This window comes from Mesoplodon densirostris, chromosome 9 (genome assembly GCF_025265405.1).
Source record: "Mesoplodon densirostris isolate mMesDen1 chromosome 9, mMesDen1 primary haplotype, whole genome shotgun sequence".
In the NCBI taxonomy this organism is placed as follows: domain Eukaryota; kingdom Metazoa; phylum Chordata; class Mammalia; order Artiodactyla; family Ziphiidae; genus Mesoplodon; species Mesoplodon densirostris.
The window spans coordinates 66,356,062-66,382,676 of record NC_082669.1 but is presented as its reverse complement, the minus strand read 5'-3'; the positions used below and the strand labels follow the sequence as shown (position 1 = coordinate 66,382,676).

Sequence of the window (26,615 nt, the reverse complement as noted above, 5' to 3'; positions counted from 1 at the left end):
AAACACCAATCACTTTTCAATATACCAGCAATGAACAAGTGGAATTTGGAATTAAAAATCCAAAACCATTTACATTAGCACTGAAACTATTGAAATACTTAGGCATAAATATAACAAATTATGTACAAACCTATATGTAGAAAACTACAAAATTTTCATGAATGAAATCAAAGAACTAAATAAATAGAGAGATATTCCATGTTCATGAATAGGAAGGCTTAATATTATCAAAATGTCAGTTCTTCCCAACTTGATCTACACGTTCAATGAAATCTCAACCAAAATCTCAGCAAGTTATTTTATGGGTATTGACAAACTAATTCTAAAGTTTATGTGGAAAGGCAGAGACTCAGAATAGCCAACTCAGTATTGAAGGAGAACAAAGTCAGATGAATGACACTTCTTGACTTGGAAACTTACTATAAAACTGCAATAATTAAGACAGTATAGGGCTTCCCTGGTGGAGCAGTGATTGAGAGTCCGCCTGCCGATGCAGGGGACACGGGTTCGTGCCCTCGTCCGGGAAGATCCCACATGCCGCAGAGTGGCTGGGCCTGTGAGCCATGGCCGCTGAGCCTGCGTGTCCAGAGCCTGTGCTCCACAGCGGGAGAGGCCACAACAGTGAGAGGCCCGTGTACCACACACACAAAAAAATCAGTATAGTATTGGCTGGAGAACAAATAGATAAATGGAAGAGAATAGAGAGCCCAGAAATCCACCAGTGAATAAAAAAGATCAGGTTGGGTTGATCCCATGAATGCAAGGATATTTTTGCATTAGAAGTTCTATCATGCAATTTACCACCTAAAATGTTAAAAGAGAAAAAATTTTATATCTTAATAGATGCAAAAAAGTAGATTTGATAAAATTAAAACCCACTTAGGATAAAAATTTTTAGCAAACGAGGAATAGTAGTATCTGTATTAATTTCCTGTGCTTGCTGTAATGGATTACCACAAACTTGATGGCATAAACTACAGAAATTTGTTTTCTCGCAGTTCTGGAGGTTAGAAATCCAAAGTCACTTTCACTGGGCTGAAACCAAGGTGTCAATAGGGTGGCTCTAATGGGATAATCCATTCCAGCTTCTGGGGGCTGTTGGCATTCCTTGGCTTGTGGCCATATCATTCTAACATCTGCCTCTGTGGTCACATTGCCCTCTCCTCTTCTGTGGTCAAATATTGTCTGCCTCCCTCTTAGAAGAATACAGGAGATTGCATTTAGGGACCTCCTCGCTAATCTCCCCATCTCAAGATGCTTAAGTTAATCACACATGCAAAGTCTCTATTTTTTTAATTAAGTAATTAATTAATTTATTTATTCTGCAGAAGGTAACATTCACTGGTTCCAGGGATTAGGACTAGATATGTTGTGACAGGGCATTATTTAGCCTATCATAGTATGGGACTTAATTGACCTAATAAAAATCTATCAGTAAGCATTACTCTGTTGTATAAAACATAATATGCATTCCCTTTAAAATCAGGGTTCATGATGATGTAAACAAATAAAAAATGAATGGGAGAAAAATCCAATTAATAAATGTGTAAGAAATAATGGAATAGAAAATCATTATTTGACAAATAGGACAGTAATAATTGCTTCAGGAAAGAATCATCAGTGGATACTGACATCAGTTAGTGAAAGTATGATGAGAATCAGAATGTTTACATAGTCTCAAAGTATCCTCCTTCAAAATATTTATGATGAAGGAGAAAATAGTAGCTTTATAGTGGAGAAGTCTGGCATATGAACCAAAGGATCTAAGTTAACATCACCAGTAATGGGACAAATCAACATTTGTGCCTCCTGATATGTTGTACTGAGAAGGACACAACAACACTAATGTGTGTTGCCAGAAATGAATGAATTTGATCATGAGGCAACAGCAGACAAACTCAAATTAGGGGACAAATTTAGCCACAAAGTAACTGGCTAGTACTTGTCAAAGGACATGAATGACACACACATACCTACACACACACAAACACTGAGGGATTAAGGAGACTTTACAACTAAATATATATAACATGTGACCTTTTATTGCATCCAGGATCAGAAAAAGGTTATTAAGGGACAAGGGGAAATTTTTAAATAAAATCTGTAGCAAGAAAATAGTATTATATCAGTGTTAATTTTCTGGTTTTGATGATTGCATGGTGGTTATTGAAAATGTTAATATTTTGTAGGCTACATAAAGAGTATGCAGGATTTCTTTATACTATTTCTTTAACAGCTTGATTGAAGATATAATTCACATAATACAGAATTCACCCATTTAAAATGTTCAAGTCTGTAGTTTTTTAAATATGCACAAATTTTTGCCACCATCATCACTGTTTAATTTTAGAATATTTTTGTCATGTTCCCCCCAAACCCCTTATGCTTTAGCAGTAATTCCCATTTTCTCCCTCCCTCCACCCCCTGGAAACCACTAATCTACTGTATCTGTGGATTTGCCTATTTTGGATATTGCCTATAAATGAAATAGTATTATATAGTGGTTCTCTCTGTGGGGTAGACAGACAGGGGTTGGGATAGGGGAGAAGTTCACTGGGTAGATTCAATGATATTGGTACTACACTAGTTCTTAAGGTGGCTGGTGCATTTGTGAATGTATATTTATTCTTATACTTCCTAACCTACAGATATGTTATAATACATTCTTTGGTGTATATATAATATATACAATAAAATTTTGAAGGAGGTAGACTGTGATTAGTGCTTTGCAGAGATTTAATTGACCATGTTGTGAGCATGTGGACTGCTTAGTATGGCCATGACTTTAAAGTCCCTCAGCATACTTCAGAGAATTATGAGGCATTTTGGTGGAGGCAAGGACACTGATCTACTCTCACAGAGAATTCCATCAGTTTTCCTCGCTGGAGGACATTGATTACATAATCCAAAATAGCAGATAATTAAAATAATCTTTTTCTACCTGGCTCTCTATGCTCATTGGTGGGTAGCCAATTTACTTGCAAATTATGTTACAACTCCCTGATGGTGATGTTAAAATGTGTTCGGGGCTTCCCTGGTGGCGCAGTGGTTGAGAGTCCGCCTGCCGATGCAGGGGACACGGGTTCGTGCCCCGATCCCGGAAGATCCCACATGCCGCGGAGCGGCTGGGCCCGCGAGCCATGGCCGCGGAACCTGTGTGTCAGGAGCCTGTGCTCCGCAACGGGAGAGGCCACAGCAGTGAGAGGCCCGCGTACAGAAAAAAAAAAAAAAAATGTGTTCGGTGTCAGAAGTCAAGCTGCCTGGAATTGAAGTTCTCCCTTTCACTTCCTAATCTGTAAAATTCTATCTCATAGACAACAAACTGTGTAAGGGCAGCCATCTTACCTTCTTGTTCACCACTCTGTACCCAGGGCCTACCACTGTGCCTGGCACATAGTAGGCACTCAACAAACGTTAATAATGAAAGAAGAATTGCCTTGGGAACAAAGGAAGTAATAAAAGGCTTCACAGAGAGTAGATGTTGCTTAGAACATTTTACTTCCCTTAATCTCTTTTCCTACCATTCTTAAAAGTGTTCTTCCACTTCAGCTGTGGTTCACATTGCTCTCTTTGAATTAGAAGTACCTGGGAAGCTTTAAAAAATACTTAATTACGACCCCCTCCACCAAAGGTTCTGATTTAGTTGCCTAGTATAGCAACTAGCACATAGTAGTGTGCAGTAAACTTTGAAGGAAGGAAGGAGGGATGGAAGGAAGGAAAGGAGGGGGAAAAGGACAGACTGACAGAAAGAAGACAGATGATCTGTTCATTTACATCATAAACTGTCTTTATAGTAAACTTATTTGAATTTTAGTAAGTGCAAGTAATTCACCACTCCAGTTACTATTGATTATATTATGTATGTTATATTCCTTCCTCTTTTAAGCAGCATTTTTTTTTTTTTTTTTTTTTTTTTTTTTTTGCGGTATGCGGGCCTCTCACTGTTGTGGCCTCCCCCATTGCGGAGCACAGGCTCCGGACGCGCAGGCTCCGGACGCGCAGGCTCAGCGGCCATGGCTCACGGGCCCAGCCGCTCCACAGCATATGGGATCCTCCCAGACCGGGGCACGAACCCGTATCCCCTGCATCAGCAGGCGGACTCTCAACCACTTGCGCCACCAGGGAGGCCCTAAGCAGCATTTTTTTAAAAAACAAAAACAAATACACTGATTGTAAGATGTATCCTGATTTTCAAAGTAATAAAATACAGTAGTGGGTAGATAGATAGATAGATAGATAGGGATAGGGCATCTCTAAAATCTAGGAAATGCAGCCCATACCCGATAAAAGCTATTGGTTTTGAATCCCGTGTTCTTTGTAGAAGTCCCCCAGTCCTTAGTACTTTCTGATAAAGAAGTTACATTTTCTTATGAAGATTCTTGCTAGAGATTCTGAATGTTTCCAACCTCCATTTCTCTGTTTGGTTGCAGCTCTTGCCTTCCTAAAAATATATAAGCTATATTTTCAAAGACTAAGAGTACATGAGAGAGAGAATGTGAGTGTGTGTGTGTGAGTGTGTGTGTGTGTGTGGTGTATTTCCTGTATGAAACCATTATTTCAAAAAAACAGGAGCTACAGCTCTAGAGGCCATTTGGATCCAAAGCAAAATGTTGCCCTTGGATTGAGGTTGCCCTTGTTGCTAAGTTGTCTGGAAGGCCACTGCAATTTTAAGAGGTACCATCTCCAAAGGCTAATACCTCCATATGCTTTTGCTTTTAAAGGTTAGATTGCCCTTGGGTAGGGCTTAGTTTGCTGTGTTTAAAAGTTCATCTAGTCAGGAAATTGTAAATATAAAGTTACATTTCCCTGTCACTTATCATTCTGCAGCTCATTAAGTTTCAACTAATTGCATCTTCAGAATTCAGGATCTTAATGCTTCTCAACTTCACCATCAGACTGAAATCTTAACACCCAGGTCATCAAGAGTTTTATTTACTTATCCTAGGCTATCAAAAGATCTTCATTTAGAAATGGGCAATTCCTGGCTAATGGATGTGACTTAGAAGTTTGAAAGGTAAAATTTTCTAGTAAATCTAAGTCATTTTAGTAGTCATTTTAATTGCTTGTGGCATTTTCCTTCGTAACATCTTCTGATGGCAAAATGTCAATGGTAATAGTGCCAGGAAACTAGATTTGATAAATGTCTAGCATACCAATAAAAATTTAACACTTAATTGGGTCCGATTCTTCAACTGCTAAGTTGGACTCTGAGCTTCCATCAGACTGTGATGGGAAAAGTCTAGCTGTGTTGACTATAATCTGATATGATCACTTTTCTTTCAAACCCTTTGAAGACCATAAAGAGAATGCCAGTACCATTCTGTGAAAAACTTCTGTGGGGAGGGAGTAGTTTTTAGGGAAGCATAACAGAAGAGAGGGAAGCTAATCCTGGGACATGTGTTTTACGTAATCATACTATCAATAAGCAGTCATCACTTTGCAGGCAAATAAAAATAGTATGCATTTGAAAATCAGTTATACTGTCGAGTTCTTTGTGAATTACTTTTACCTATTTTAGTTATAATCCAAGTGCAAGAACAGCAGTAATTTTTTTTAATGAGGCATGCTTCTTCTGGTCTTCTTTGATTTTTAAGCATTTGAATGAATAAAAGGAAAAAAGCATACGCATAAATTATTAAACAGACTTTGATTTCACCCCAAATTGCCATGCTATTGACGCCTTTTCTTGTTTGTCCTTTAAACTGATGTTGGGGTGAAATACTCAGATGAGAACCAGCATATATTTTTATTTACTCTTACTTATTTCTTTAAGCCATTTGATAATATATTCTGCTGTGTGAATTGGTTTATTTCAAATTGCTTTGCTTGTTGATAATGTCATCATTTTGTCAGGGCTTTATTTTGTTGTTGTTTGAAGGTACCTCATGCTCAAAACATTAGAAGGTACGTTTGTGATTTATGGCAACATAAAAGTAGAATTTAATTTGGAGCCACCCAAATACAGCAGAGTGAGGGTGTTACAAGAAGAAAGATATTAAGTGGTGATACCATTTGTTATGTAGATTCCAGGGACCTAAAAATCAACAAGCTAAGAAACGCACATTTAAATCCAGTTGCTCTGAAATCCAGCTGGTATGAAACACAGGCAATTACATCAGTTGACTTTACTTGGAAAAGATAAATACGGAAAGCGTGAGAAGAGTATTGCTTTCTGGATACAACGAGGAGTATCTCTTGTGCAATAAATGTCACCACGCTGCAGTAGCTTCTCAGTCTTTATTTCTTGTGTCTTAGTATAACAGGAGAAGATGCAAAACGATGCCAACATGTTCTGAAAGATTGGATCATTGGAAACCAGTGGTCTTCAAAGCAGCGTGTGCCGACCACCATCCCCTGGGGTCTCGGGGGGGAAATAGTGTACATTAATATTTTATTTTTTTAAAAAAGGAAATTAAGAAATAAGCTTTAGGGGCTTCCCTGGTGACGCAGTGGTTGAGAGTCCGCCTGCCAATGCAGGGACATGGGTTCGTGCCCCGGTCCGGGAGGATCCCACGTGCCGCGGAGCTGCTGGGCCCGTGAGCCGTGGCCGCTGAGCCTGCGCGTCCGGAGCCTGTGCTCCGCAACGGGAGAGGCCGCGGCGGTGGGAGGCCCGTGTACCGCAAAAAAAAAAAAAGAAAGAAAGAAATAAGCTTTACTCGTGTTTAATGGATAGATTGGCACTAGGGCGCTTATTTGCTCTCTATGATAGTTACATCAGATGTGATAGAACCAGGGTTTGGGTTTGGGTTTGGGTTTGCCTAATCATAGTCATCATCATCACCATCATCATTTAAGTCTGTTTGCCACAGGATCTGCCTCCAGGCCCAGGGCTCTTGGCACTGCAGTTTGCTCTGCTTCCATCTGAATGTAGATGACTTAATTCCGTGGCTTTTGGCCCTGGTCTTGCAGTCCAGTAAGGAGAGCAGCATTTACATACTTCCCACTGCCTCAGGAAGCCACATTCACAACCTCTCGGGCTCTTCCTAGGGGCTTTTCCCCACTGGATTTGCCTGGCCTGCACTGTAGAAGTCGTCCAACCCCGCCCCCCCGCAGTGGGGCAGCCTCTGCTATCTACTTGCTCGTTATGAGCGGCTCTCGAATGTTGTCACCGGGTAACAGCACCCGGCACAGTGTCCTTGTGCCGAATGGCATGTGACTACATGAAAGCCAGAAGAACCTTTAACCAAGCTTTCGAAAGAATCGCTCTGGGCAGGAGCCCTTGACCTCCTCTGTCTTGATTGTCCTCACCTGGTGCTCCTTTCACTCTGCACCTTCAAGTCTGTTTCTTCAGCCCCCTGATAGTCCCCCTATTTGTTACAGGGATGTGTACAATCCTTTTGAGACCATTTGACGTTCTCTAGGAAGAAAAGGGAAAGGGATGCTTTCCTTACCAAATAAGGGGGAGTAGTGTTTGGGGGAGGAAAAAAACCACCAAAAAAACCCTAATTGCAGAGTAATGAGGGGACCTTGGTAAATATCACTATTGAGAGTATGGGGCAGAGAATCTTGCAACCTGACTGATACCAGGTCTTCCCATATAGATGGAAACATAATGAGCCAGAGCACCACTTAGACTTTTTTTTTTTTTTTTTTTTTTTTTGCGGTACGCGGGCCTCTCACTGTTGTGGCCTCTCCCGTTGCGGAGCACAGGCTCCGGACGCGCAGGCTCAGCGGCCATGGCTCACGGGCCCAGCTGCTCCGTGGCATGTGGGATCCTCCCGGACCAGGGCACGAACCCGTGTCCCCGGCATCGTCAGGCGGACTCTCAACCACTGCGCCACCAGGAAAGCCCCGACTTGGACTTAAAAAAATTTTTTTTTGATGAAGAAAAGTAAGCCGTACAACCAGCCACTTGCTTTCTTTCGTGAGATCAGCCTGGCTGGGAACTTTTCACTGACTTTGCTGCTCACCTGGAGATTGATAACAACAGGTAGGAATTAGACTTGTAGAAGTGACCTCTCTGGCTCTTTGGATGAGGGCCTACTTACTGTCCCTCTAGTCCTCTCCTAAGAGAAAGGCAAAGTAATCTTCATCCACAGAGAACTAGAATTTTCTCAAGCTAGAAGGAAAGTTTATTATGGGAGAAGTGGGTCGATTTGTCTCAAAGGGCAGCCCGAATCCAAAGTGAGCTGCACCTTGCTGCTTGGTGAGTACTCTGTGGCCTCTCTAAGGCCTCCCTTCCCACTGTTTATATTCCTTTGGGAGCTTCCAGGTGCCTCGAAATTAAAGCTTTTTCCAGGTGGTTTAGCATTCCTCCTGCAACAAGACCACTCTGCTCTCAGCTGGCCCTCAGGATAACTTCAGCAGGGAGATCATTCCCTGTCCTGCCTGGGCACAGCGGGTAGTGGGGCAGCAGTGATGCTGTTTAGTGGCAGGGGCTCAGCTTTCAGGTTTTGTTCACCCTCCAAATCCTTGGTGAATCCATTCCTTTTTACGGTGACAGCTAATGTTTTTTTGAACGTGAGTGATGTTGATAATGTTGGGGAACAGGGAGCTGGCAGGGGGACTTGATGGCAGGGGGTTTTCCTGTAGCTCCTTCCTATTTCTGCTGTAATGATTGAGACTGTAGGAGCATCCTCCACCCCTCCATAGGAAATTCTTTCTGATGTGCTGAATCCAGCTTCACGAATTGCAGGTCACTCCTCTAAGCGTGGCTGTCCTTGGAAGTTACTGCTGTCATTTGGCAGCTGTTGACAAAGGGACCAGTTTTCTTTGCAGGATATACCAAATCCAAGGTATATGGCTGCTGTCCAATAGAAATACAAGTCACATATAGAATTTTAAATTTTCTAGAAGGCACATTAAAAATATCAAAATAAACGGATGAAATTAATTGAACAACATGTTTTCTTTAACCCAGTACATCCAATATGTTATCATACCAGCATTTAATCAATATTAAAAAATTATTGAGCGATTATACATTCTTTTCTTTGTATTAAGTCTTCACAATTCAGTGTGTATCTTAGAGCACATCTCAGTTTGGACTAGCTACATTTCAAGTGCTCACTGGCCACGTGTGGCCAGTGGCTACTGTATTGATGAGTGTGAGTCAATTCCTATAGACTTAAATATTATAAATTATAGCAATTCTTGTTTGCTTTTGGGGGCTGTTTCTTGTTGGTTTGGTTTATGTGCAAATGTGTACTGGTTAATTAAGTACATTTAATAATGTGGAAAGATAAAGAAATTGGTTCCTCAGCCCACTTTTTTAGTAGAGTGATAACATTGGCAAGCATGGGGCAGTGTTTGGAGAGTACCCTTGGCATGACCTTGAAGCTGACATTCTGACAACCAGGTAGGACACTCCTCCCTGGAGAGCCTTGTCTGGGGGAGAGGCAGGCCTGCTCCTGGAGCACTTTGAGTTCATTAAATCCAGTTACTGAGGATGGACAATAGGTGAGAGGTGATGGTGAGAGGTGAGGGGATCAGAAAAGGGCTATGAGAACAGACCCTGAAACAAGAAGCAGAGCAAAGGACCCCCTAGAGTGGGCCCCCAGGACTCTTCTCTTCAAATGGGAGGAAAATATTATTCTGGGTCATTATTAAAAGTCATGTTAATTATGCTGTTCTAGGTAGTTAAAATTTTTTCAAAGATCCCTGGGTTGGAATGATGGCTCACTGGATTATTTTCAAGTTGGCTTTGCTTCTTGTTCCATTCTAAAAGCAACTAAATTATTTAAAGTTAAGTTGCAAGAAAGCAGGAATAATTTTCTTTGTGTAATCACTGGACACTCACTATTATTTGTGTAATCACTGGACACTCACTCAAACTCCCTGCCCCACTCTCATTTTTCTCTACTCATCTTGGCAAAACCAGCTGGTAGGGGAATGGCACGAACATGGGGGTGTTTATTCTAAGTCCATTTTCTCTCTTTCTTTGTCTTCCTTAAACTTGGAAGCAAAATATGTCTCATTTGAAGAACGACTTGGTTGCAGAAGTGACTACTGTTTCATTCAATGCTGGCATTATTTTTCTGCCACAGTCTGCTCCAGGCAGGCCCTGGGGACTCAGGCTTCCTGAGGGTTATAGCCCTATATCCCTGCAAAGTCACCAGGAAGAAGTAGGGCCACAAGTGCGAGCGACGGGCAACTGGGGCCCAGGCGTTGTCCCTGGAAGAATAACAGCTCTGCCTCCAGTGGGGAAAATTGCTAAACGTTATACTATACAGCTGAAATTGTTTTTCTTTTGCAGCTGAGCTTTTGAGAAACCCTTGGGGATTGGCCTGGGTTGAGTTGGATATTAATGAAATTAATTCTCTTCTCTTTGGGAGAAAGTTACTGGTGGGTCATGCTAATTGCTCCAGGCAGAAAGAACTCCTGGCTATGTTGGAGTTTGTAATAGAAGAATGATAGGTAAGGCAGCCAGAAGAGGAAGTGTGGAGGGCTGCTTTGTAGGAGTTTCGTTGATTTAGCATCTGTAGGGAAGTCTTCTTTTTAAAAAAAAAAATTTTTTTTTTTTTTGATTAGCGAACAGGAGAACATTCAAAACTAAGACAGACAGCAGCCAACTGGGAATGCTGTGCAGCCTGGAATAGCTTAGGCTGTTTCCCCAAACAGGAAACCACAAAATGTTAGAGATTAAGGTCACTGGATCATTGGGAAAAGAGCATAACTTTGTCTGCAAAGTATTATGATGGATTGTAAATGGGCCAAAATATAAGCATAAATCTTTCGTCTAAAAACGCAACAACAAAAATCCAGCCTTCTCACCAAAGCTCAGTTTGCTTTCCTGTTGTGCTGAGAGACCAAAGCCTCCTTCTGCGGCATCTCTGTAATTTTCCTAATAAGTAGGGGAGGTATCGGGGATTTAAAGAGAAATGCTTTGTGTTCTGTGTCAGCAACACGTGTGTTTCGGTTTGGATTTTTAAAAAGGTAAAGTTTAGACCAGAAAGTGGGCCTTATGTGATTTATTTTCAGTCTTAATGCTTTAATACAGGCAACAATGAAAATATAACAAAATGCACATTTATATACATTTTTGCCCCAAACCCCTTCTTTCAAGTGTTCGCAGGCACCATCAAAAACACAGTTGTCTCTTTTCCCCTTTGAGTATCATCCCTTGTACCCCGAACTTACTTGAAGTCAAAATCTGAGTTTAGAGAGTGTGGGATCTTCTTAGTTGAGTTGGCAGGTAAACTGGCGTGCAGCTATCTTTAGCTGACACAATTGGTTGCTTTATATCTGCCTGGAAAATATTTATCCTTCAGAAGCTTATACTGTATAAAATAAGGGTTAATCATCATCTGATTCTGTTCACTAGGTCTTTCCTAAAGGGAGGTTTTCTTGCTGAGAGGGTGAAATCCATGAAAAAACTACTGATTTATGTACATCCAGAACCTGAAAAGTTTATGGTTTGAAATGTTAAAATGATTTAGATTTTAGAAAGATTTAAGTGAAACTGACATTTTTAAAGTCCTCTTTTTAAGGAAAACTTAGAGAACGAAAGAGTAAACTTGCTTTTCCTCTTCTGATTATTCACTATATTGAAAAATTTTTTAAAAATCTGGAGTATAAGGAGGACAGGGTCACATCTTTTCATGTCTGTTCTCTTGTTGCCCAATCCTTAGGCTCACCACAAAGATTCACTGTTGAATAAATAGAAATTTCACATGAGCAGATTAAACAAACAAACACATTCCATGTATAAGTGAACACGAACTCTTTTCTCCAGCTCAGACAAAAGGCCACTTCCTTTCCATTCAGATGGAAGTGAAACTTAGCTGAAGAAAATGAAATGAATGAGTAGAGTTGGATTGAGACCTATTGATCTTTCTTTTCTACCCGTGAGAGAGACATGGATACAGAGGAATATGTTTCTCTTCTAAGAAGAACGATAGCATAAGCATTGAATAAACGACAGCTGCCCTTGCACCTCTGTTGGGGGTGAGGGAAGGACACTCAGGAAGGGGTAGGACTGTGTCTTAGGGAGATAACTATTGCACAGCCTGCACTCATCGTGGCCGAGAGGAAATATAGGCCTGGCATGGTCAGATCTCTGGGTATTTAAATGACAGCAACTAATTGCCAAAACAATAACAACACCATGTGGACCTAGATGAATATATCTGCAAGCTAAATGCAGCCAATTGAAAATGTTTGCACACCACTATAGAAATTTATTTTTTCAGATTATTCTTAATAAAGAGTAACAAAAACAATAATAAAACCTTGCTCTTCAGTTTATAGGATATTTTTATAACTAGTATCCCATGTGGTCCTCCCAAGAACTCTAGGATGTAGATATTCCACTTCACAGAGGAGAAAATTAAGGCTCAGAGTGAGTAGATGACAGCTCCAAGGCACTCAGTAGCACAGGCCTTGGGAGGCTGAGCCAGGGCTGGAGCTCAAGACTCCTGTCTGCAAGTGTCATACGACTTTTATAAGCCCCTGCCATTTGTTTTATGAAATTGATGACCTAGTGCAGTTACATTAGAACTCTTGCCATCCTAAGAGTTATTCTAACGCTTACCTCCAAAGTCACAATTGAAATCCACAGGTAACATCTCATTTGGAAATTGTGGAGCTATTTGAATAGCTATGTTGAATTATTCAAATGCAATAATAATAATAATAGCTAGTGTTAACTGAACACTTACTATGTACCTGGGACACAGAGAGCTTACATGCATTATGTTATGTAATTCTCCCATTGACTGTCGCTCATATATATTTCTCTTCTATCCATTTTACAGATGAGGAAACTGACCTCTAGACAGGCTATGTAACTTAATCAAGATAATCCTGCTAGTAAGTGGCAGAGCTAGGTTCAAACCCAGCTACAGAGCCTGTGCTCTTAACTATAAACATGTATCCTTCATTCCAAAGAGTCATGCTTACATTTAAGTTTGCTCCTTGCATGTGTAATTACAAAGAATAAACCACCTGTTCAGCGTATTCTCTGGGCAGGGGGCAGTGGAAGGAGCGGAACACACTGAGCAGTGTGGAAGAGGGGTTAGAGCACACACTTTGGACTCGGGCAGATCTGAACTTGAATCTCTGTTACCAGCTGGGTCACCTCCCTGCATCTCTGTCCCTTTGTTCCTAAAATGGCATAAATAACACTTGCCTTCTGGGGATGTTGTAAAATCATGGATGTAAAATGCTTAGCACAGTTCCTGCAACATAATTAGAACAATGAGAGAGTTCTACTATTCCAAAATGTCCTTTTAAAAGCTATACTCTTAACCATACTTTTCTAGCATTTAGGTATGGGGAAATTTCTTGGAATGCTTCAAAATTACAAGTTCCTTTTAAAGGGTAATTTATAGACTTATGGCTCTGAGTACCAAGAAAAGACTGCTGAGACACCATGCCCAATGTGTGCAAAATTAGTCATGAAAGGCATGTTATTTCATGCATTTGAGTACACAGAGTTCAGGTTTACCCTGGCTGGATTCCCTCCTACTGTTGGCCTTCGTCTAAAAGAGTGAGACTGACAACCAAGGATTTGACACAGAAAGACCATCTGCATATGTTGGAGGTTTATTCTAGAAGAAGTTCTTTGTCGAGTCAGTCTTCCAAGTCATTATCACATTATCAACCTACTTGAAGAGGAGGACTATATTTACCTAACTCCCCCAATTCGTATCCAGTGCTGTGCTTAGAACCCTGTTCATATTTTCTCGTTAATTCTCACTACAGTGAGATGTAGGTCTTACATCTACATGTCCAGAAAAGGCAACCACAACTCATGGAGGTTAAACCACATGTCCAAGAATTCCCAGTTACTGCATGCTGGGGCATGTGAGGCACTGGTCCAATGGTGTATGAGTTTGGATTTCATGCTTTTAGCAACATCAGCAACTGTGGTTACTTGAAGCATGAAAAGAACTGGTCAGAAGACAGGATAGGTCACAGAATTCATGGACAAACTGAAGAACTAGAGTGAGGAAAGGTAGGGACCAGGGAAAACTCTGGGGATCCAGGTAGCAAAACTAATGGGCAGACTCATCAGGGAAGCCTGTGTCATTCTGTCCACAATCCAAATTCTAGGGAGAGAGCATTTGAGTGCCCTAGCTTAGGTCACATGCTCATGCCTTGCATAGAGGAGGAAGAACACTGATCGCCAGCCTCCACTAGGGCTGTATCCATTGAGGGAATGGGAATACAGTTACCAGGGGAAGGGGGAGTGGACCTGGGCCAAACAAAACGGCAATCACTATACAGCACTACAGAAAGCCTTTAAAGAGCACAATTGCCTATACTCTACAAGTGTCCATACGTCTTATGGGGTATCAGGCACTGTGCAAGGGCTGCAGGTGGAGTGAGGGCTAAGAGATCTCTGTTCTTCAGGAGCTGATGCTGTTCCACAGCTGCTTAATCAGGGCCAGTCCCTATAACAGAAGTGAGGCATCTGTTACCAGCTGGGTAATGTCCTTGCACACATCCTGGTCCATAGAGCCAAAGTGAGGAATGAGAGATGTCTCCAGAGTTGGACAAACAGATGAGATTGTTTCTGAACCGGAGATGTGACCTATGTCTCCTTCTCCACCAACTCTCTATTTCCTAAGGCTTGGAGTAGCACTTAAACATGTAGCTGTGGGGAGTCAGTAAATGCTTGTTGTTTGCAGGAATTTAGCTCCTTTCTTAAGGCGTTTTAGGAAGAAGTTTGGAAGTGTGGGATCTAGGATGCATTCTGACACCTCCCTGTGTCACGATTTCCTTTACAGTAAAGTGGAGGCGGGCCTTGTAATACTTCTCATCCCCACCCTGTGAAGCTGGATGTGAATAAAGCCATGTGTACATGAAAACACTTTGAAAAGTAAAGAACATTAAAAAAATGATTTTCTCATCTCTTCCTTTTGAAAAAAAAAACAGAGAGAGAGAGAGATGCTCGTAATCCAAATCACCTAGTGCCATCTCTTGTAAATGCTTGAATTCTGGAATATTCGAGTTTTTAAGATCATCTATGATTGAACTAAAGTTATGCTGTTTACCTAGTTGTCATGAAAAAAAACTGAGAGCTGGAAATACTTGAGTTAGCACAAATTATTCCCCAATAAAGACCCATCTTTTGCCAAATTGTGTCCAACCTCTTAGTGTTATTGTTCTTTTTATTATTTTTTCGTTATGGAAGCATCCCAACATACCCCAAAAACTTAGAAAATAGCCAAGTTAAAACAAATCGCCCATATTTTGACTACCTTAACTGCTAGTATTTTGATGTATTCTTTTCCCAAGTTTGAAGCATCCTTTTAAAATATAGTAATTATAGAGCATGCACAGTGGGATCATAGTTTTTCATTGATTTTTTTAATAAGTATTTTTCCATGTCTTCGCATCACCATCAGTTTCAACAAACTAACCAGTCAGACCCCTAAGTAGTAAAAGAAAAGAAAATTCTCTAAAAGGAGTGCCTCTGCTCTTTAACTGAGGCCTCACAGCTGACCAGAAAGGAAAGTGAGGACACTGGTTGTTCAGGGATGCTGCCTGGTGTGTCCCTGGAAACCTACTCCAACCAGCGCTTTCCCTGCCGCTTGTTTTGTTAGAGTCACTCCTGACAAGGGAAGCATAGCTAAAAGCTGCATTCATTTCTGTCTCCACCTCTCTGTCTTTACACCCTGTTGCTTAAAATACCAGCAAGCCTCAGGGGAAGGTTTGCCCCAGACTGTCCCAGTTTTAGCCTGCAAGCCCTGCATCCTGGGAAACTCCTCCGTCCAGGGCAAACCGGGACAGATCACCCCACCAGGAAGAAGGGGGCGAATGTGTGCAGATCCTTCGTAAGTGGCCAACCCATTGCGGTTTAAGCCTTGTCCTGGAACTTCTCTGTCTCTCAGGATGTGGGTGGCCAACACATGCCCTCCGGCTTCAGGACCACCCAGCCCTGTGCTACACCCACCTGGCTTCTCAGCTCACTGTCACCGGATCCTGGGATATCTCACCCACTCACCCAGCCCTGGAGGCACCCAACTGGGATATTCCTATGGGGGCTGAAGAGAGTAAATGTGACATTTAGATAAAAATAGAAGCTCTGGAGGGCCTCCCTGGTGGCGCAAGTGGTTGAGAGTCCGCCTGCCGATGCAGGGGATACGGGTTCGTGCCCCGGTCTGGGAGGATCCCATATGCCGCGGAGCGGCTGGGCCCGTGAGCCATGGCCGCTGAGCCTGCGCGTCCGGAGCCTGCGCGTCCGGAGCCTGTGCTCCGCAACGGGGGAGGCCACAACAGTGAGAGGCCCGCATACCGGAAAAAAAAAAAAAAAAAAAAAAATAGAAGCTCTGGAATTCTTATATTTAAGGCAGCCTTAAATGCCAGCTCTGAAATCACTTCGCTTGATCATTAACCTGATTTCTTTTTTTGTTGCATTTGACTTATGTGCCCTTTAGTAGTTAAAATTGTTTTCCTTGCTTTGCAAAGGAAGGGTTTCCATTTGCCCCGAAAAGTAGGCTTTTTGCACATTACATGCACAAAATTATGCAGTCCAGCCCTTCACTGCCTCATTCTGGAGTGTTAGTATTCTTGTTTATGATGTCTTGAAAAACAAGGGAAATGGCTCAGGGATGGGCTTCGTTTCAATTCATTTCAACAAACGTGTACCCTAACGCTGTACATATCAGCCTGTTTTTGCTGTAATCTGTGGATTTTGCTATCATCCCTCAAAGATGAAAATTCAAATCAGTTTCAGAATATCCTGATGATACTAAGGTAACAATATCTTTTTTTTTTTTTTTTTTTTTGCCGTACGCGGGCCTCTCACTGTTGTGGCCTCTCCCGTTGCGGAGCACAGGCTCCGGATGCGCAGGCTCAGTGGCCATGGCTCACGGGCCCAGCCGCTCCGCGGCATATGGGATCCTCCCAGACCGGGGCACGAACCCGTATCCCCTGCATCGGCAGGCGGACTCTCAACCACTGCGCCACCAGGGAGGCCCAGGTAACAATATCTTGATGACACTCAGAAAGGATGCAAGCTTCATAGGGTAGCCACGAAGAAGAAAGATGGCTACATACACTTGTGTGTGTGCTAGTTAATCAGCATCTTTTCACTGAATTCTAGAAGAATTACTTTATAGATGATTATCTTTGTTAATCAGCTATAATCAAGCCTTCCTAGAATGGTGAAGTATTTAAGCCTTGTTTCCTGGTACAGATCATGTGTAATTGTTTCCATACTGTTGGCAAAACAGCTGTAGGAGTTTTGCATGGGCCATAAGTATTCAAGGTCTTTGAGGCAATTTCTTTGTATAAACAATGCAAATTTTTATTGCTATAGTTGAGTTTTTTAAAGAGGCTTTAAATCCATCAGGATTTTCTGTAAGGGGGGGTTCTTCATAGGAGAGTGGATGTGGTGATGATGACTGAGTAACATGAAAGACCCTGTGTTCCTATAGGTGAGGCCCAGGGCTCTTTCATCTTAGGCTGAATCCTGGCCCACTGCTGCTTGAGGATTTGGAGTGTGTAAAAGTCCTGGGCTTTTTAATTATGTATAAGCCTTTTAAGAAGCCTGTACCAGGAGGGCAGAGATGGAAACATGCAGTGAAACATTTTATATCCAGTTTGAGCATTCAACCGAAGGTCTTCACTTGAGTCAAACCAGAGCTTCCAAATAGATCAAAGGTAGCATGGAGTTGAAGAAAATCTCTTTGTTGGTGCTGGAGTGACAATACCTTATGAGAATCAACAAGTGTAAAAAATAGCCTAAGGAGAGTAGAAAACAAAGGGGAAAATTACTCAGATTTCCACCACCAAAATTAATCAACTCTATTCCTTTCTTGTAAAGTTTCATTCCATATATGTAAATAAGTATGTCAATTTTATATATCATAATTGGGATATATATTTGGCATTCAGCTTTCATACTTAACATTATGTGATAAGCATTTTCCACATTGCTTCATGGTTTAGTCCAACCGTTTATTTATTTATTTTACCAGGAAAAAAAATTTTTTTTTTATTTACAGAGAATAAATGAACCACAACTATTTTGTGAGAAAGCTGATGATGAACAATTTTTTTAAAAATCAGAATTCTTCTGGCATTATCATCCACTGAGTTTGTACTTACACTATAAACAGATATAAGATGGACATAGTATATGAGGCAATAATTTTCAGACTTTATCCACAGACAGTAAAGAGCACAGATCCAAAGAGCAGGGAAATAAAGGCAGTGAGCCCCATAATGTGCACTTCTGGAATGAGAAATGGGATGAGGAACACAAGCTTAAGATAGCCATCTCCCTGAGTTCAGGAGAGAGAGGCTGGACTTAAGGAGAATGAGGTGACAACTTGGTAGTCCAACAGTTTAAATGGCTTTGCAGTATCCCATAGAATGTCTGTACCATGGTTATTTAACCACTCACTAATATGGAACTTTTAGACTGTGTTCAAATTTGTCATTATAAAGTTTCAGTGAATATTGTTAATTTTTTTTTTCCTTTGGGCTTATTTTCACAGAGCTTATTCCACAAACTGGGATTACTGGGACAAAGTCTCAACATTATAAAGTCTTTGCATTAAAAAGTGATGGTTGCTTTCCTGAAGAGTAATGCCATTCACACTGTCCCCAGTAGCTTCACAACTTCAGCAGCATTGGGTATTATCTGAATATCTTGAAAGCTGTTTGGGAAGAAAAGACCAGAGTTGCCTCAGAGTTTCTCCTACAGTACCCATCAACTTGGCTAAAAAAAAATGTATCTTAGGCATTTTGAAGGACATTCCTCATTTTTGACAAGTGGCTATCCTATTTAAGAAAGAAGGTCTTTGGAAGTGGCATAGCAGACATGGTTGCCTCCAACAAATAACAAATTTGAGGCACCTGCATCTATCTGTCTGCCTCAAAAAATTATAGTTGTCACTGAAATGTAGGAGGGGAAAGCAGCATGGATTAGCAGCAGCCACGAGGGGATGCCCAGCTTGCCAGCTGCTACAGGGCCTGAAAAGTGAAGATAATCAACTGCAGGCTTCATGACAATCCTAGTGTGTACCATTCCTTAGTTCCACTGAACTGTAACCACAGTCTTCTTCCTTAACATAGCCATACATCCAAGTAAAACCTACATTGCTGAGTAATACAGCACAAATGCTTTTGCAACAAGAGAGATGTATGCAGATTCCTATGAAGAATCAAACTTTTGGAGGAATGCAGTGGTTGAGACAAGGCTTGAGTTTATTTCAGGTTGTTGGTATATGTAGCCAACTGGAAGAAAGTGACCCTACTGAGTTCCTGGGTTGGCGTCTCTGAGCAGCGCCCCAGAGCAGCTAACATTCCCCTTTCTCTCTTGTGTGCACTATCTGTACCTAGATACATTGACTGGCTTCCCCTGCTGAATCCTGCATTTGCCCATGGCTCAATTTCATTTCAGGTTCTAATCTACAATGGCCAACTGGACATCATCGTGGCAACTCCCTGACAGAGCGCTCCTTGATGGCCATGAACTGGAAAGGATCCCAGGATTATAAGAAGACAGAAAGAAAAGTTTGGAAGGTCCTTAAATCTGATCCTGAAGTGGCTGGTTATGTACAGCAAGTGGATAGCTTCTATCAGGTATGAAAATGCTTCCCATCATGCAGGTTGTAAGAATGGGGTGATGAGATTGAAATGAAAGCCCGAATACCCATAAGACGTGGTCAGCTTTAAGCAAAGTCATACAATAACCAAAAGGTGTCTTCTGTTGTCCTCCTTTCCACTGGGAAGGGTGGTCTGAGTTCATATTAAAATACAAATACTCAATGTTTAAGACAAAAGTTGTCGGACAGTAGTGTAGGTATTATTTAAGAGAGAAGGTGACAATTAAAAAGATTAAAAAAAAGATAATACTCAACCCCAAAAGGTGAATCATTAATGAGAGAATTAGTCTATTTGGGGAACAAAAGAGAGCGTGAACAAATTACATGAGGAAGGTTCAATGTAATCTCCTCTGGCAAACCTATGATCACATTCACGTATTACACATGGAGCCCCAGGACAAAATCTATCTGATGCCTTAGTGTGACCTCTCCTTTAGGGGTCAGTTGTTACTCTGGCCAAGCCTGTCCACTGCTCCTCCAGTTTGCAGGTCTCAGCTCCTCGAAGATGAATAGGTCTTCCTTAATGTTTACACGATGATTACACTGTTTACCTCCAGAAAGTGTCTGGAGAAATTAAGAAAGCCCCTTAGTTTTGCTTAGTCTCAAGAGGAAAAATTCATTCTTCTAGACTTGATTTTATTCCCCAATTTTTTATGTGAGGTAACGCTGGGACCTCAATTCTGTACCTCCAAGTATTTGGAAGAATAGCTTTCTAATGCTTGAGTTTTCCTTTAGTCAAATCCATGCTCCAAACAGAAATTAATCATAGGAGTACTACTTTAAAGGTACTTTGCTTTAGGATTGTAAATGAGAGATCACAAAGTATTTTATCAGGGGTCACTGGGTTATCATCTGAATTACTCATTTATGTTTAAAAAAATGATAGATCCAGCAGAAATTACGGGTATTCTAATGTGAAAAGGTAGCCTTCCTACCCTACCCTGGTCATTCTAACCATTAAATAACATGAAATTTAACAGAAATTTAAATATTACACAAAATGTTAACTACCTTGGACAACGGAAACAGTTGAGAGACATATTTCTGGGCTCAAGTGAAGGTAAACTTTGAAAAGATACAACATTACAGTTTCTAAATCGAGATAAATTATACCAAAGAATTAACTACTGGTGGAATGGCAAACTAAATGTCTCAGAGCAGGAACAATTCTGGCAGTATATATATGAAGTCTGAAAATGGGACAGGGAAGGACAGAAAGAAGTGACTTTACATGCAGAGAGATCTCAAGAGAGGATGGGAAGTGCCTTGTCAGCCCCATCTGCTTCTGTAAACTTGAGCGATCTTGAATCTGGTATTGAGTTGGGGACCACAATAAATAGTTAACTCTGAAGACAGATTCCAAAATATTGAAATTCCTGGACAAGTGGAGGCTCTTCAGTTGCAGAAAATAATCTGGACTTAATTTTGTTGTTTATTTGTCTCTTTTTAAGTAACACAAGTTATATAGCAATTCAAATATTTTTTAAAAAGAGAAAAAAAAATTCAACAATTTCAACATCTGAAATTGCATTTTAATTGATTCATATGTTCACAGGTACAGGTTTTTGCATAATTTTAACAGTGTAATATAAGGTTGATTCTACTTTGTCACTTAAAAAAAACTTACTGAGTTATAATATAATATGGAAAAGTGAACAAGTCACAAATATACAGGTAAATGAATTTTCACAAAGTGAACATACCCCTGTGACTGTTACCTAAATAAAGAAATAGAATAGAACCACTGCCCCCCCCACCCCATAGTCACTACTCCCCTCCTCCCCAAAATAACCACTGTCCTGACTTCTAATAGCCTAGATTACTTTTGCAAGTTTTTGAATTTTTATAAATGGACATATTCAGTGTGTACTCTTTCCTGTGTGGTATGTTTGCTCAGCTTTGTGTTCATGAGATTTATTTATTCTCTTTTTGTATGGTAATTTGGTACTTTTTCCTGATATGCCTAGAAATTTTCAGTTGAATGTCAGACATTAAACAGGTAAAATTATGGAGATAGTTTGAGTTTTTGGCTGATGATGTTTACCTTCAAAGAGATTTTGCTTTGCTTCTGTCAGGCAATTAGAATAGAGGCAAGCACCTTTATCAAGTCTGGAATTGAGTGACTTTAAATCTGTACTTTTTGTCTCCCAAAGCTCCATTCAAATTTCCAGTCTCTTAACTACCACTTTATGCTTGGTTTTGTAGCCTCTTGGCCGCTGAATCAACTATTGCTTTAATGCGGACAGGGCCAGAGAATGCCAGACTCAGCTTGTTGCCCTCTCCTTCAGTTTGCAAGTCTGGCCCCTTGTAGTGGGCAGAATAATGGGCCCCCAAAGAGACCTTCCCCCTAATCTCTGGAACCTGTCAATATGTTGTTTCATATGGAAAGAAGGAATTAAGGCTACATATGGAAATAAGGTTGTTAATCATCTGACCTAGAGATGGGGAAATTATTCTGGATTATCCAGATGGGCCAGTATAATCACAAAGGTCCTTATGAGTGAATGAGGGAAGCAGGAGAGTCAGAGTCAGAGAGGGTTTCAAAGATGCTGTGTTGCTGGCTTTGAAGCTAGAGGAAGGACCATGAGCTAATAAGGAATGCAGGCAGCCTCTAGAAACTAGGAATCACAAAGAAACAGATTCTCCCCTAGAGCCTCCAGAAGGAATGGAACCTTGCCAACATCTTAGTTAGCTTAGCCAACATCTTTAGTCCAGTGGGACCATTTCTGACCTCTGACCTCCAGAATTATAAAATAAGAAATTATTGTTGTTTTAAGGCACTTAAATTTGTGGTGGTTTGTTACAGCAACAATAGGAAACTAATATACCTCTTATATCCTGGCTGCCTTGGGTGATCCTCAGGATTTTCAAGTGGGTGTGTTCTGTATTTTGTCCAGCTTTTCCAGTTTTTCTTAGTAGGAGGATTGAGAGCAACAAGTGTTTCTGCCAGTACAGGATGTGGCACTTGCTGTTTTGTTCTTTTAACATTGTATCATACATATTTTCAAAGCTACAGTATAGATTCTTAACTTATTTTTAAGTAATACTCCATTGAATTGATAAAATTAATTTTCTTAATTACCCTCTTGTTGGCCACATAAGGTTGTTTCCTTTTGTTGCTGTTATTATTATTATTAATTATAAGCTAATTTTCCAACGAATATCATGTGTGTCAGTAGTCCTACTGATCTACATAAACTATGTAAATAAATCAGGCAAAAGATAGATTATGATTTTTTGTGTGCAAAATAAATGAAAGAGAAGAGGCAAATAAAAGATCAGAGTTATAAGGGATGGGCTCCTCTATCTATATTTAAGTTCAATAATGATAAAGATAGCTTTCGTTTGTTGAACACTAAATATGTGCCAGCTGTTGTGATAGGTACTTCATGGATATTATCAAAATAACCTCTGAAAATTATATAATATAATTTCCATTTTACTTACATATGAGGAAACAGACTCCGAGAAGGTAAACAGTTAATCCAGAATCATCCAATGACAGCACTGGGATTCAAACTTAATTCAGTTTGTTCCCAGAGCCTGTGTGCCTATGTCTGTCAGATTGCCTCTGATATTTAATTGCCAGTAAGGTGGAGAATGTTAACTAAATAGAAGAGAAGAGAAACACTCAGGAAAAAAACTTGTTTATTTAATCTTTTCACATGTTTGAAAGACATTTGTTAGGCGTTCCTTCGGGGCAGTATAAAAAAAAGATATTTGTAAATACTCATGAGGTTCTAAACTTACCTCCCGTGATTAGAATACAGTAATACTTTGCCTGTGGCTAGAAATGAAGAAATATTAGTTTAATGATGAAATGCCCACAATCTTTTATTTCTGATTGCATCCTCCCATTCACTGACTGGATGGTCTGGCTGCTATAAGATCAGCAGACTGAATATGATAATAAAGTCTACTCTATCAAGGAGATTTTACTCAAAGGAGGGAAGAAATAAAGGCAGAAAATAAGCAAATATAGACATTCACAAATCAGATAATGCCAGAAAATAAAACTGGATGATGTGAAAGAGCTGGTACAGGGACTCCTTTGGATGGTGGATCCCAGAAGCCTCACTGAAGAGGTGAGACAGTCGGACATGAAGCAGCCTCCATGTGCAGATGTGGGCCAGCGTTTCCATGCAGAGAATGTCTAAATGTGCCAAGGGGCAGAAATAAGCTGGCTGTGCCTGAGGAAAGGGAGGAGGGCCAGTGGATCTGAGGGAGGAATAGGGAAAGAGGGGAAGCAAAGATGGAGGATTGGCTGTGGCCATATCATACGGGGCCTGGTGGGTTAGGGTAGAGTTTGTACTCAGAAAGTTAATCTCATCCCATAGACAGAGCTCTAAACTTCTTGCTCTGGTTTGAGATCCCTTCCAGTACAAATTCTGAGTATATTCATGCTATCCACTTTGGTATCATGACCCTCTACACACACACTCTTAATTGAGTTCTTTTCTCCCACAAGGAAAAATTTGCTTGTAGACATCTTTCTGTTGGGGAGATTTTTTTTTACGTCAACTACTGACTAGTTTAGGAATGATCATTGTTACTGAATAAAACTGTATACAGTATTAGGTTATATGGATATGTGTGTTTGTGTATGTGTGTTGTACATGCGTATACCTATAACATATGTAGAGACTGTGTAACAGAGTGGTTAGAGACCACTATAGAGTGGCCTCTAATACTATAATAGACTATTATAGTGGTCTCAGTACTATAATAGAGTATTATAGTGGTCTCAATACTGTAATAGAGTGTTACAGTGGCCTCTAATACTATAATAGAGTGTTCTAGTGGCCTCCAATACTATAATAGAGTGCTCAGTGGCCTCAATACTATAATAGAGTGTTCCAGTGGCCTCCAATAGTATGGTACAGTGTTACAGGGGCCTCCAACATTATACTACAGTGTTCCAGTGGCCTCCAATACTATAATAGAGTGTTCCAGTGGCCTCCAATACTATAATAGAGTGTTCCAGTGTCCTCAGTACTGTAATAGAGTATTTGAGTCAGGAAGACCATGGTTTGCCTCCTTAATCGTCTACTTAATAGCTATGTGACCTTGGGCAAGTTTTTCACCTCTCTATACCATGACTTCATCTCCTATAAAATAGGGGTAGTAATAATATCTACCTGTTATGGACTGAATTGTGTCTCCCTAACTTAGGATGTTGAAGACCTAACTTAGGATGTGTCTGTATTTGGAGATATGGCCTCTAAGGAGGTAATTAAGGTTAAATGAGGTCATAAGGGTAGGGCCCTGATTCTGTGGGATTAAGGAGAGAACGCTTGCCCTCTCTCTGTCTCGGCCATGTGAGGACACAGCAAGAAGGCAGCCATCTGCAAGCCAGGAAGAGAGCTCTCATCAGAAACCCAGTCAGCTAGCACCTTGATCTTGGACTTCCCAGATGCCAAAACTGTGAGGAATTTCTGTTCTTTAAGCCACTCAGTCTATAGTATCCTCATAGGATTATTGAGGGGATTCTATAAGCTAATTAGCTTAGAGCAGTCCCTGACTCATAGGAAACGTTTGCTTATTATTATTGTTACCGTGGATCACTTATAAGAATATACAGAAAAAAAAGGAAAATTATAAATGGTAAAAGTCAAGATCAGGGAAAATGTTTGATTTTCCCTTAGAGGAAAGTTGGAATATTAGTATTCAGGACATTAAGGGCAAACAAGCATGCCGAGCTGCCAGGGAGCGATGGGCACGTCCTTAACCCCCTGTCCGCTGCACTGCTTTATGATGAGAATCCCACCAGGCACATTCAGCATGTCCTCCAGATCCTTTGACGGCTGCCTCAGCCACCTGTTATTCTATGTCCCCTGGACCTTCCTTGTGAAACGCTCCAGTGCCTGGCATCACACGTGTCCTGCTCGGTGCTGTGCACGGAATGCCCAGCTTGGGAGGTGAGACGGGGGCTGCAGGGCAGCCTGGGCCATAGAGGTGGGAGAAGGGATTGACCACCGCCCAGAAACTTGTGGCAACTATCACACTAAGCCCGCTGACTCTTCTGGTGAATGCAAGACACATTGAGAGATGAAATGGCACTCCTGTGGCTGCCAAAAACCGGCTAACAAAAGAAGCGAGGCCCACATATGTTTGTGATAGAAGAGTTCTACCACACAGCGGCGAGGGATCTGCATTTTATGTAGGTGATTTTACAGTGCTGGCAGTGCTCCTTCCCCTAATGCCTCAGCATAGGATTGGGGGTGGTGTGTGGAGATTGGGGGGAGGGGCAGGGATGAAGGAGGGAAAAGAGCTCTGGTGTTCACAAAGGCATTCTCTGTGGATTAAGGATACTGTTCAGATGTCAGGCATCTGATAATGAAAGAAACGGGCCTCAACCGTGGACTTGGCTTTTTAACATTTGACACACAAAACAGAAGCATGTGTATGTGTCTGCCAAAAAAGAAAACTCACTCTCTGCCAAACTCCACAGCTCTTAATTTAAAAATCGAAACCAAAGTAGCCTTGTCTCCGGATGGTTCCCTAAAATGTCCACTTAAAGGAATGACAGCTCTCCCAGGGGAGTGTCAAGGTACAGAGATGGGGAGCAGTTTCTCCATCAAGGGAGGCCCAGGAAAACCAACCAGCTCCATCAAGCCTTCAGAGATCAGATGAAGAATGAGTGCTATTTGTTGCCCCTTGTTGGTCTGGCCTCCACAATCTGTGTCATTCTAAGACTTGGACCTCCCTTGTTATATCATCTGGGAAGTCATAGGCTTTTCTGAGCCTCAGTTTGTTCATCTGTAAAATACAAGGTTTGAACTGAGTTATAGCTAAGATATCTTCAAAGAAAGATCTGAAATATATTTTTCATTAACGTCTGGAGGGGCTCAGTTTGCAAGCAATATAGAATAGATAGTTGCCTTCAGAGTGTGATGTGTGTGTTTGTATGACTCAATAGTGTTGCAGTATAGATCAAAGGTCTAATCCTCTCTCTCCCACTAGCTGGTGACAACCCATGTCCATCACTGTCAAGGCCACCCTGCTGCTCCTTTTGGGGTCTTTCTCTGCCTTTCTCCAAATGTCACAGTTGCTGTTCATGATCTGTTTTGATGTTGCCACTGCTTTTGAAATGCAGGACATTTTGTTCTT

General features: G+C 41.1%; 1 protein-coding gene across 1 annotated transcript in view; it reads left to right on the top strand.

Annotated features, from left to right (window-relative positions):
• Positions 1–26,615, top strand: part of CPVL (carboxypeptidase vitellogenic like) — a 101,323-nt gene that overhangs the window by 55,860 nt on the left and 18,848 nt on the right. The window contains 2 exon segments of the mRNA XM_060108548.1: positions 19,301–19,337; positions 19,340–19,482. Coding sequence (XP_059964531.1) covers positions 19,301–19,337; positions 19,340–19,482 — 180 coding nt within the window.